Raw genomic sequence first — 12,395 nt, 5'->3', positions numbered from 1 at the left:
AGGTCTTTAATAATTGTAACTTTATTATCAAATAACTGTGTTTTCCCCAGATCTGCGACATTTTATTTATTGATCTCTCACAAATGTGAGATAAATAGTTTTTGAAAGAATCATGGAAAATTTAACTAGGAAAATGAATGGTAGTCTTAAGTTACCAGTTGTTTGATACACTTGCTAATTTGGGTTTTAGTAGTGTAGTAATGTGTTTTTTTCCTGTTTTAAGTGATTTTAGTGTTCTTTGCAACAATAAGTACTTGCAGCATGTGAGTCACTGTGTGGGAGGGGAACATGGCTTGGAAAGTTGCTACATTTAGTTCTTAGTTCATTAATTCTAAAGCCTCCTTGATCAAAGGAAGCAACTCTTCAAAATTCTGAAACAAGGATTTTGTCAACCATTTGATCACAGTAGAAAAAAAAAAAGAAAACCACATTTGGTTTGGGGGATAACATATGGGGTACTTACGCTTGTGTAACTGGCCAAGAATACATGGGATAGGTTTAGTAGCATTGGGAGAAGTATTATTTTCACACAGACGCTTTATCTTAGACCCAAATGTTAAGTCAAGTGGAGGGAACTGCATGTTTGATAATTAAATGGGCTTTAATGTATATTTTAACTTTCTTTATATTTTCTTTTTGTGCTTTTCACATATGCAGACAATCAGAATCAGGCAATTTAATCAACATCTTTAGTAGATCTTTGTCTTTTGTGTTATAAACTGTCTCATATGATTTAGAAACTCAAATTACTTTTTCTAATGAAACTTAGATTTTCTGTATGTTATTTGACTAATTCTAGTCTCTTTTACTCTACATCTCCCAAGTTTTTAAAACATTTGAAATGACAGGCTATGGTACATTGAACTCAAACTATCATAATCCTTTAAAGATCCATATATAGTTAATTTTTTCTTTCTTTTGAAGATTTACCAATACAAGAACCACATATTTAATGTGTATATTTAGTCACTATTAGATTTGTAGATAGTCATTGGATTAAATCAAGGGAGAGAATTTTGCCCATGAGAAGACAAGAGATTTCAAATAAAGCTGAAAAATCCTGTTACAACTGAGTTTTGTTCAAGTACAGGTGTAGTATATCCTATTAAAGTGGGTAGTTAAAGTGATGGAAATAGATGCCATGTTGCATTTGTTGTATAAATACATTCTCAGTATTCTTCAGAGGTCAATAGATAAGAAGGAAATACATTCAAGGTGTCATCTATGCCATTGATACAGGAGGCCTCCCTTATCCACAGTTTTGATTTCAGTTACTCACTGTTAACTGCTCCAATAATAGGTGACTACAGTAAAATAAGATTCTGTGAGAGAGCATGTTCACATAATTTTTATTATAGTAGATCATTTATAATTTTTCTATTTTCTTATTTTGTTGGTCTATTACGGTGCCTAATTTATAAATTAAACTATCATAGGTATGTATGTACAGGAAAAAGTGTAGTATATATATGCTATGCTTATATATAGTATATACTATGCTTAACCTCTGTCTCCCTTTCCTCTCCCCTCCCCTCCCCTCCCCTCCCCTCTCCTCCCCTCTCCTCCCCTCTCCTCTCCTCTCCTTTCCTTTCCTCCCTTCCTTCCTTCCTCCCTCCTTTTTCTCTTTTATTTTTTCTCTTTTTTCTTTTCGAGACAGCGTCTCATTCTGTCACCCCCTCACCCCTTCCCTCCTCCCCCCCCCCCCCCCCCCCCCCCCCCTCCCTTCCCCTTCTCTTTTTTCTTTTCCAGATGGAGTCTCGCTCTGTCACCCCACTCCCCTCTCCTCCCCTCCCCACTCCCTACTCCCCACTCCTCCTCCCCCTCCCTTCCCTTTCCCTGCAGTTTTTTTGTGTGTTTGCTTTTGAGACAAGGTCTTGTTCTATCGCCCCGGCTGGAGTGCAGTGGCACAGTCATAGGTTACTACAGCCTGTAGCTCTTGGGCACAAGCAATCCTGCCTCAGCCTCCTGAGTAGCTGGGACTACAGGTGCATGCCACCATGCCCAGCTGGTGTTTGCATTTTTTTTTTTTGTAGAGATGGGGTCTCAACTATGTTGCCCAGGCTAGTCTCAAGCTCCTAGGCTCAAACAAGCATCCCGCCTTGGCCTCTCAAAGTGCTGGGATTACAGGTGTGAGCCACTGCACCAGGCATTGTCTGCAGTTTTAGGCATCCATTGGGGTTCTTGGAATGTATCCCTCAAAGATAAGGGGGAACTACTGTACTTAATAGCTACTTAGGGACTTCCCAAGACTAAGCACTATGCTGAATGATATCATACTTTATACCTTCTAACCCTTACAGCATTATATTCTAAAACTGGAAATAGTACAAGAGGGTAAGTATGGCCTCTGCCCAAACTGTCCTGAAATAACATGTATTCCCCTACGTTGCACAGGCCTGCCTGTGACCATGCTATCTCAAGGCTATTTTGTATTATTTCTTTTATAGCATCTTGTTTGTTGCATTAATAGAATTCTACATAGTTTGTAAATACTATTTGTTTACTTTTACATTTCTGACTTAATTACTAGAATATAAGGTTCAGGAAGATAATGTCTGTTAACATTCACCATTAAATCCCCAGTACCTACCACAGTGCTTATCAAAACATATTAGACACTTAATAAATATTTGTTGAAAGAATAAATATTAATGAGTCCTGCCAGATGGTATTATCTGCATTTTCAACAACAATCCATGGCTCAGAGAAGTTAAGTATATTGCCCTCAAATCACATAATTAATACATAACAGAGTTAGGGTAAGCCTGTGCTGTTCTTCAGTGGGCTATACAATAGAAGTATAGTGTTCCTTTTTAACTACTAAATTTTGATAAGAGTTAAGGGTATCTCATAACATGGCAGAATATAGTTAAAATCCAGATGATCTTCTGTATTTTAGTTTAACCACTTAGGTCATACTGTCTTTAAAAAATTCTGCTACTGTAAAAGGGAATTAAATGGTCACCTTTTTGGGATTTTGTGTTTACAGGTAAAATTTATGAAGACCATTCCTGGTACAGCACTGGTAGAAATGGGTGATGAGTATGCTGTAGAAAGAGCTGTCACACACCTTAATAATGTCAAATTATTTGGGAAAAGACTTAATGTTTGGTAATTATCTATCTTAAATGATAAATTTTTAAAAATATTTTAAAATCTTTATCCTTTTTTATTAGAGACATTAATGTCAACTTGAGAATATTTTAATGTAACTGAGGGCACATCTGAAACAACAGCTGTAGTATTGTTATTTTAGATAAGGATTAGGGTCGTATCACTCAGATTTTGCTTAGCTATACCTGTTTTTTAGTTTTATGATGATAAAACATGTTAAAATGGGCAAGTTTTTATGTTAAAGTTTTCTAATATGAGAATATATTTAATAGATTTTCTTTCTAATTGATGTCTAAACTACAAGAGTGATTGATTATAACCCAAACTAAATCCTCTATTTAAATAGCTCTATGTATGCCTTTTTTGGTTAAGATTTATGCAAGCAAAATATATCAGCATTCTGAGACTACTTGCTGCTTTTTATCTAACAATGTACTTTTGTATGTCTTTTCTTTCCAATCTTTAGCGTGTCTAAACAACATTCAGTTGTTCCAAGTCAAATATTTGAGCTGGAGGATGGTACGAGTAGCTACAAAGATTTTGCAATGAGCAAAAATAATCGCTTTACAAGTGCTGGCCAAGCATCTAAGAATATAATCCAGCCACCCTCCTGTGTTTTGCATTATTATAATGTTCCATTGTGTGTCACAGAGGAGACCTTCACGAAAGTAGGCACTGAGATACAAATGTGTATAGAATGTTGCCATTTCCTATTTTAAAATCTGTTTTAACTTCATTTGGAAGTCGTCTTGCTCATTCTTTTGCTTTCGATATTACTAGTATTTTATTTACTTGGTACTGGATAGTTTATTCTTTGACCATTGTACTTTTCTGGCCTCCATTCCTCATTGGTCTTTGTTGATGTGTGGTTCAGTCCTTTTGAGAGTTGGAATTAGAATGAGGTCATCTTACTCCTGCATTCAGAAAGTTATTTAAAGACATATCGGCCGGGCGCGGTGGCTCAAGCCTGTAATCCCAGCACTTTGGGAGGCCGAGATGGGCGGATTACGAGGTCAGGAGATCGAGACCATCCTGGCTAACACGGTGAAACCCCGTCTCTACTAAAAAATACAAAAAACTAGCCGGGCGAGATGGCGGGCGCCTGTAGTCCCAGCTACTTGGGAGGCTGAGGCAGGAGAATGGCGTAAACCCGGGAGGCGGAGCTTGCAGTGAGCCGAGATCGCGCCACTGCACTCCAGTCTGGGCGACAGAGCGAGACTCCTCCGTCTCAAAAAAAAAAAAAAAAAAAAAAAAAAGACATATCATGTCTTTAAATCTCACCCACAACAAAATTTTATACATATTGTTTCCCCTAACTTAGAAAATGCTAAGTAAGAATTGTAAGAAATGCTTCAGATAAATGATTTTCTGGAACTCTACTCCCTACCTTAAGTACTAGATACATCCTGGTCAACTCTGAGAATATTGTATTTTAGTTAACCAATCTGTGATTTTATTGTGCGGCACTAAGTTACTTAACATAGTTTATAGAATTTCACTGTTTTTAATTGATTTTCTCATACAACTTGAGAAAGTATGTAAAAAAATACTTGATTTAATCCATTCATTCCAGAATTGAAACTTAAATTCTGCCATAAAGTTTACTTTCTGTAAAAAAGTGGGATATTTTGGCTATATTTTTAATGAAGTTTTACTTTCTTCGGCAGTTGTGTAATGACCATGAAGTTCTTACATTCATCAAATATAAAGTGTTTGATGCAAAACGTAAGTGAACAGTCCCTCTTTTAAAGTTTTCTGGTTAAGTTAGTGATAAGTAATAATAACTGAGTTTGTGTTTTTTTGTTTTAGCTTCAGCCAAAACACTTTCTGGGCTATTAGAATGGGAGTGCAAAACTGATGCAGTAGAAGCCCTGACGGCACTGAATCACTATCAGATAAGAGTCCCGAGTAAGTAAAATGCTGTATTTGTGTCATAATTATTTAGTGGGAGTTACCTTCACAGAAACATTCATGGTAATATAAAAATAACACTTAATAGGCTTCTTAAAAAATACAGATAAATACAAAAACGAAAGGCATATTAATTCCTGTATTAGTTATCTATTGCTATATAACAAATTGCCATACAATTTATCTTACTGTTTCTGACGGTTAGTATTTTGGGTGCATTTCAGCTGGGTGATTCAGGCTTAGGATCTCTCATGAAGTTGGCAGTCAAACTGTTATCTAAGTCTGCAGTAATCTCAGGGCTTGACTGAAGCCAGAAGATCCACCCCCAGGCGCACTCATGTTGTTGTGTGCAGGCTCAGTCAAGCCACATTGGCCTTTTCGTGGTAGCTGACTTCTCTCTGAGTGATCCAAGAGATAAATCAACAATGTTTTTTATAACCTAACATTAAGTGATGGCGTACCATCACTTAACGTTACAATTTGTTTGGTCACAGAGACCAAACATAGTACAGTGAGTGTTGGAGGGCACTATACGGGGTGGGAGTACCAGGAGGTTGGAATCATCTTCAAGCTATAGCTTCCACAATCCCTGTTGATCATTTTAGAGGAAAGCAATACATGCATATGGTTAGAAAATTCAGACAGTACATAAAGGTACAAAATGAAAAGTTAAAGCTTTCTACAACCTCGAACTTTTTGTCTCATTCTTTTTTTCTTCCCTAGTGTGTATATATAATTATATATTTTTTTAAAACTTGGCCGGGCCCTGTGGCTCACACCTGTAATTCCAGCACTTGGGGAGACTGAGGCAGGTGGATTATCTGAGGTCAGGAGTTTGAGACCAGCCTGGCCAACATGGCGAAACCCTGTCTCTACTAGAAATACAAAAAAAAAAAAAAAAATTAACCCGGCGTGGTGGCACACACTTGTAGTTTCAGCTACTTGGGAGGCTGAGGCAGGAGAATTGCTTGAACCCAGGAGGTGAGGTTGCAGGGAGCCGAGATCACGCCATTGCCCTCCAACCTGGGCAACAGAGCAAGACTCCGTCTCAAAAAAATAAAATAGAAAAACAAAATGATTCTTCTGTGCATACTTTCCTATGTCTTGCTGTTTTCACTTAATATATATTGGAGCTATTTCTATATTGCCACATTCAAAGCTGCTTTTTTAAAGCATTTTCAGGATAGCTATTTATAATTGAGATGTATCACAGTTTTGTCTTATTTACCCTATCTCCCCACTGATGAACACTCTGGTTGCTCCTGTTTGTTTTTTTCTGTTATTGTAATATAAATATAAACATCCTTATAGTTGCACTTTTTTATTTTTTAATTATTATTATTATTATTTTTTAAATAGAGACAAGGTCTCACTGTGTTGCCTGGGCTGATCTTGAACTCCTGAGCTCTGCCTCAGCCTCCCAGAGTGCTAGGATTACAGACGTGAGCAACCACGACTGATCAATAGTTGCACTTTCTAATGTGTGTTTTTAGGACAGTTTTTCAGTAGTGTAGGACATGAAGATTTATAGTTAGGTAAAATGTTGCTAGATTGTACTTTATAAAGATTGCACCAGTTTACCTTACCACCTGTGGTATATGAAAATGTTCATTGCTCAGCACTCTTAGCAACACTGAGTGTTGTCAGATACTCAATTTTTACCAGTATGATAGATTAAAAATGGTATTCTGTTGTTTTAATTTGTGTCAAGTGAAATTGTTACCCTGTTTGTTTATTGTCTCCATAAAACTAACAAGGGCCTCTTTTTTTTTTGAGATGAGTCTCGCTCTGTCCCCCAGACTGTAGTGCAGTGGCACAATCTCAGCTCACTGCAACCTCCGCCTCCCGGGTTCAAGCAATTCTCCTGCCTCAGCTTTCCAAGTAGCTGGGATTATAGGCACCTGCCACCACACCCAACTAATTTTTGTATTTTTGGTAGAGATGGGGTTTCACTATGTTGGCCAGGCTCGTCTCAAACTCCTGGACTTCATGATCCGCCCACTTCGGCCTCCTGAAGTGCTGGGATTACAGGCATGAGAAAACTCAAGTTTAATTTTTGAAACTTTGTGCTGTGTAATTTACTTTGATCCTGTATCTAAAGGGTATTTAAATAATAGGAGAACATTATTGGTTGTGGTGATGAATGATGGTTTAAAAAAGAGAAGAAAAACCACTGAATGATTTATGGGTGGCATAACATCTGAAATTTGCTTTGAAATATTCTGGTTTTCAAAACTATGTGTGAAGGGTAGGTAGATGAAGTAAGACAGCCAAATATTGACAATTACTGAAGCTGGGTGATAGGTATGTGGGGATTCATTAAACCTATCTATATTTTTGTGTATGTTTGAAAATTCCTTAATAAAAAGTTAAGTAAGAAACACTTTATTTATTTATTTATTTTTTTTGAGAGAGGGTCTTGCTCATCTCCTAGCTTGGAATGCAGTGGTGCAATCACAGCCCACTGCAGCCTCAACTTCTCTGAGCTTAAGTGATCCTCCCACCTCAGCCTCCCAAATAGCTGGGGCTACAGGCATGCAACACCACGCCCAGCTTATTGATGTATATTTGTTTATTTAAAAAAATTTTTTAGATGAGGGGGTCCTGCTGTATTGCCTAGGCTGGTGGTCTTGAACTCCTGGCCTCAAGCAATCCTCTGGCCTCAGCCTCCTAAGTTGCTGGGATTATAGGCACAAGCCACAATGTCGACTTTCTTCTCATTTTACTTTTAGTTTAAAAAAAAAAAAAGGGAAATGTTATTAAGTAGTGAGTCAGGCTTAATTTTTGAGAGAAAGTTTTAAAAAGCTTTAAAGTTATATGAAATACATAAGAGATAGTATATAAATTGTAAACTATTTGGAGATAGGGACAATTATGTATGTTTTTATCCTCCACAGTGTCTTGTACACACTCGTTGATGCATATGCTTTTCCCCTTACAGGAACTTTTTTTCTTAAATGAACTACAGCTTTTAATACTAAAATTGTGATACATTAAGATAGCAAAACCGGTTCTTTGCTTTGATTTCTTATATATGCAGTTGAGGAAGAGCTATTTCTGCCTGGTCTGAAAAATTAAAGGAAAGAAAAATTTACAAAATAGAAATATTTTTGTGATGTATACCCAGGTTTTTTTTTTTTTCAGTAATTTCAAAACTTACATGCCCCACTGATGAAGAGAGATTTAATATTAGATTTCCTGGAACCTTTTGGGATTACAGATGTTTTCATGTACATTCCAGCTTTGTCCTACTTCCGAAACTGTATTTGAATTTGAATTGACTTTTTTTTTTTTTTTTTTTTGAGGCAGAGTCTCGCTCTGTCGCCCAGGCTGGAGTGCTGTGGGGCGATCTCCACTCACTGCAAGCTCCACCTCCTGGGTTCATGCCATTCTTCTGCCTCAGCCTCCCGAGTAGCTGGGACTACAGGCGCCTGCCACCACGACCGGCTAATTTTTTGTATTTTTAGTAGAGATAGGGTTTCACCGTGTTAGCCAGGATGGTCTCAATCTGCTGACCTCGTGATCCGCCCACCTCTGCCTTCCAAAGTGCCTGGATTACAAGCGTGAGCCACTGCGCCGGGCCTGAATTGACTTTTATAGAGAGTTAACTGCTGGCAATATTTTTGCAATGTGAACTTTGCTGCTTAATCCTGATACTATGTATTCTTTTTTTTGTTTTGTTTTTTTTGAGACAGAGTCTCGCTGGGTCTCTCAGGCTAGAGTGCAGGCTGGAGTGCAGTGGCCTGATATCGGCTCACTGCAAGCTCCGCCTCTCGGGTTCACACCATTCTCCTGCCTCAGCCTCCTGAGTGGCTGGGACTACAGGCGCCCGCCACCTTGCCCGGCTAACTTTTTTGTATTTTTTTGTAGAGACGGGATTTCACCATGTTAGCCAGGATGATCTTGATTTCCCAACCTCGTGATCCACCCGTCTTGGCCTTCCAGGCGTGAGCCACCACGCCCGGCCGATATTGTTTATTCTTTAATGATCAGTTCACTAAAAAAAATTGAGTGCCGGACAGTGTTGAGAACAATAGAAATGTAGCAGTCAATAAAGTCCCTGCCTTCATGAGCTTACCTTCCAGTAAATATGAATAAAAATCTTCTCACCTTACTTAGAAATTTTACTTTTTTTTTTTTTTTTTTTTGAGACAGAGTCTCACTCTGTCACCCTGCTCTGTCGCCCAGACTGGAGTGCAGTGGCACAATCTCGGCTGGCTGCAACTTCCACCTCCCAACCCAGGTTCATGCAGTTCTGCCTCAGCCTCCAGAGTAGCTGGGACTACAGTCGCACACCACCACACCCAGCTAATTTTTGTATTTTTAGTAGAGAGGGATTTCGCCTTATTAGCCAGGCTAGTCTCGAACTCCTGACTTCAGGTGAGCCACCAAGTCTGGTCAGTTTTACTTCTTCATATTCCTGCTTTATATTCACCATATTCTTTATATTTAGTATAAAAAGGTGAAATAATTTACTCTGGTACTTCAAAGTGATCTTGAAAGTTTGATGAAGTGAAATATTAACTCTGTTTTTTACTTTTTACAGATGGTTCCAATCCCTATACATTGAAGCTTTGCTTTTCTACATCATCCCATTTATAAGAAGAGAAGAGCATGTTAGAATTTATGTTCACCTTTATTAACAATTTCAAAGCTACACTTCATTAAAAAAATCTAAAATGGTTGATCTCATGTTGCCTTGCTTACTTTAAGATCCTGTTCTGTAATAAACATATTTTGCCTTGAGTAAATTTGTTGTAAACTTAAATATTGAATTGTTTTCATTTTAAGATAGAATATCATAATGTAGACTATCTACAGCTTCATTGTAGATTATACAGATATATAATTTCTAACCTTATTACTGTAATTTTTCTTCCACAGTAAAAATATATTTGCATTCTTAATGCTAATTATCTGCAAGTATTTTTTCATTGTGTAAGAGATTAATGCAGGTGAAAGTATTGCATTTTAATATAGAATTCCTATTATATGTTTAGATGTTTAAGTATGTTGCAGTTACTCATATTAAACATAACTTGTATTTATTATTTTAATCAAGTTTGAGAATAACATTACATATGTTGAATTTTAAGTACTACAGATTTAACTGATTTTATATTTCTGAAAGGCTAACAGACATGGATACACTTGTACAGTATGCATTCAAACTTATTTAAATTGGTGTATTTTTTTTAAGTCAGTGTCCATTTGTATTGACATGCCTCTGTTTCTAGTCCAGTTTGGAGATTTTATAAACTTATAACAATGAGTTAATGTGTTCATTTTCATTTGTTGCATGTGACTTAAATCTTAAATACAGCTAGTATTTGGCATTGAGATTTTAATAGAGGTTATAATTAACAGTGCCTCTTATAGATAATAATCTGGGATCTATGGGTGGGCTTCAGAGAATCTGTGTACCCCCTAAAATTGTAGAATTTTGGATATTTACATTTTTATTTTTTACTCTTGAATCCATCAGTAATATGTATTTTTCTATATGGTACAAGATTTAAGGATCTAATTTTATTTTTATTCCAAACAGATAGCTATTTGTCTCAATACCATTTATTAAACATTCTTTCTCCCACTGGATCTGTTTTTTTTTTCTTTTTAAAATAATAGATTTTATACATAGGCAAGTAAGATTTAAGGACCAAACATGGTATTAAGAGACTATAGCACGATTGTTATCAAGTTCACAGCTTTTTTACAATAGAAAAACTGATGTGGCCATTTTGTTTTCATCTTTAAAAGAAGGGAGAATATGTGTCATCTACCTAGAATAACTGATATCAATAGTTGGTAATAGCAGTTTTGTAATCCTGACACTTTTAAACAAATCTGTAAATGAAAGTTCCATTTAGATCTTTTGTAAAGACTTTTAAATTTTAATATAACCTTTTATAAATAAGGCACGTGTTTACAATTTTAGAGCTATTTAATAGAAAGTTTAGATGGAAACTAAACACACATTAACATTTCCTCTCATTTTGATGGCAGTGGACCAGCATTTCCTCTAAAGATAAAGAAAAAATTAAATTTTAACCTAGAAATATTTTAGACCCTTATCACAGAACCCAGTAAGTTACGCCAAGGGTAACTGTGTCAACTGTGCTCGATACTGGGCTATGTATGTTTCTTACTCGTTGCCAATTTAATACCTAAGTTTATCTAACTTTACAATAAACAAAGCTTTTTTTCCCCTATAAATACGTTTCTACCTCTGTTGAAAAATTCAAATGCCTTAATTTTGGTTTATGTAATAGTTGTCTACTTTCTTTCCTCCTCTGAAAATTAATGTGGGTTCTCAGAATTACAGACTTTTTAATGCCTAAGATTTTAAGAAATAAACCTGTAGGTATTGGCAGGGCTTATTTCATTTAGATTTTAAGTAGTTTTGACTTGTAGAAATGATTTTTATCTGTAAGGCTCTCTCTCCACCAAAATAAGTGAATTCTTTGGGAGTAAACTAGTTGGTAAGTTGGGCTTTGCTGATAGATATATGCACTGGTGCGTAAGCCCTATACCGCTGCTGTCACTAATGTTTTTGATAGTTTACTTAGGGATGACTGCTGTTAATGAAGTTTGCTTTGTGAATACTCCCTCTTTCCTTAGCCTTGGCAACATTCTTCTCTGTGCTATCTTTATGCTTTTAGAAGAACAAGAAAAATCAGATTTAAGAGCTGTAAAGAAATAATACTAGCTTTGAGTTTCTTTAAAAAAATATTGAAATCCCATCTCTGTATCCACATCCTACTACATATTTGATAATAAATCTGCCAAACTGAGTTATGGAATACGAGCTGCCTTTTAAAAATCCCTGTTCTGCTGAAGGTGTTGCCTCTCACCAAATAAAAATATTTGCAACTGTAGCCAACATGAGACTTTGCAAACATCCTAGTGATTTGGTTGTCTCAACTATGTCTTGAACAGAATTGAGAAGAGGGGAAAAATGACTAAATGGGGTCAGTTGTTTCATGTTTTCTTTACAGATAGGCTGCTGGGGAACTGCAAAGTAGCTGTCAGTGATACTCTTTCTGGAATACAGAAATTTTGAGTGTAGAACATCTCCCATACTTAGGAATCTGAAGCACAAGGAGCTTTGCTTCTCTTAAAGGTAACAAAAGTGCTTGTAAGATAACAGCGATGAACTTCCTATCTCCATGTGGTTGTTTGGTCTAAGAGACTTGTAGTCCACTGAGGGTTCGTGTGAAGAGTAGCAGGCCTTTGTCTTCATAGTACTGCAGCTCTGCTCATGATGATTTTCAATGTCAACCAAAAAGTAAGTGAATGTGCAGGCATGAATACTATTTAAAGCAAATAAATTATTTGGGATATTAAATCCGTGGATATTTTGGATTTTA

At 36.6% G+C, this 12,395-nt stretch overlaps 1 protein-coding gene across 5 annotated transcripts in view; it reads left to right on the top strand.

Moving 5' to 3' along the window:
* Positions 1-10,621, top strand: part of HNRNPLL (heterogeneous nuclear ribonucleoprotein L like) — a 41,246-nt gene extending 30,625 nt beyond the window's left edge. For all 5 annotated transcript variants that reach the window (XM_023216314.2, XM_023216311.2, XM_023216313.2 and 2 more), the window contains 5 exons: positions 2,990-3,111; positions 3,581-3,782; positions 4,782-4,839; positions 4,924-5,022; positions 9,572-10,621. In XM_023216314.2, coding sequence (XP_023072082.1) covers positions 2,990-3,111; positions 3,581-3,782; positions 4,782-4,839; positions 4,924-5,022; positions 9,572-9,627 — 537 coding nt within the window. In that variant the 3' untranslated portion in view covers positions 9,628-10,621. The remainder of the gene's footprint in view (positions 1-2,989; positions 3,112-3,580; positions 3,783-4,781; positions 4,840-4,923; positions 5,023-9,571) is intronic.
* Positions 10,622-12,395: the final 1,774 nt, after the last annotated feature.

The sequence above is a fragment of the Piliocolobus tephrosceles genome, chromosome 15 (assembly GCF_002776525.5).
Source record: "Piliocolobus tephrosceles isolate RC106 chromosome 15, ASM277652v3, whole genome shotgun sequence".
NCBI lineage: Eukaryota > Metazoa > Chordata > Mammalia > Primates > Cercopithecidae > Piliocolobus > Piliocolobus tephrosceles.
The sequence above is the reverse complement of the archived record's forward strand: the minus strand, read 5'-3'. Positions and strand labels throughout refer to the sequence as shown.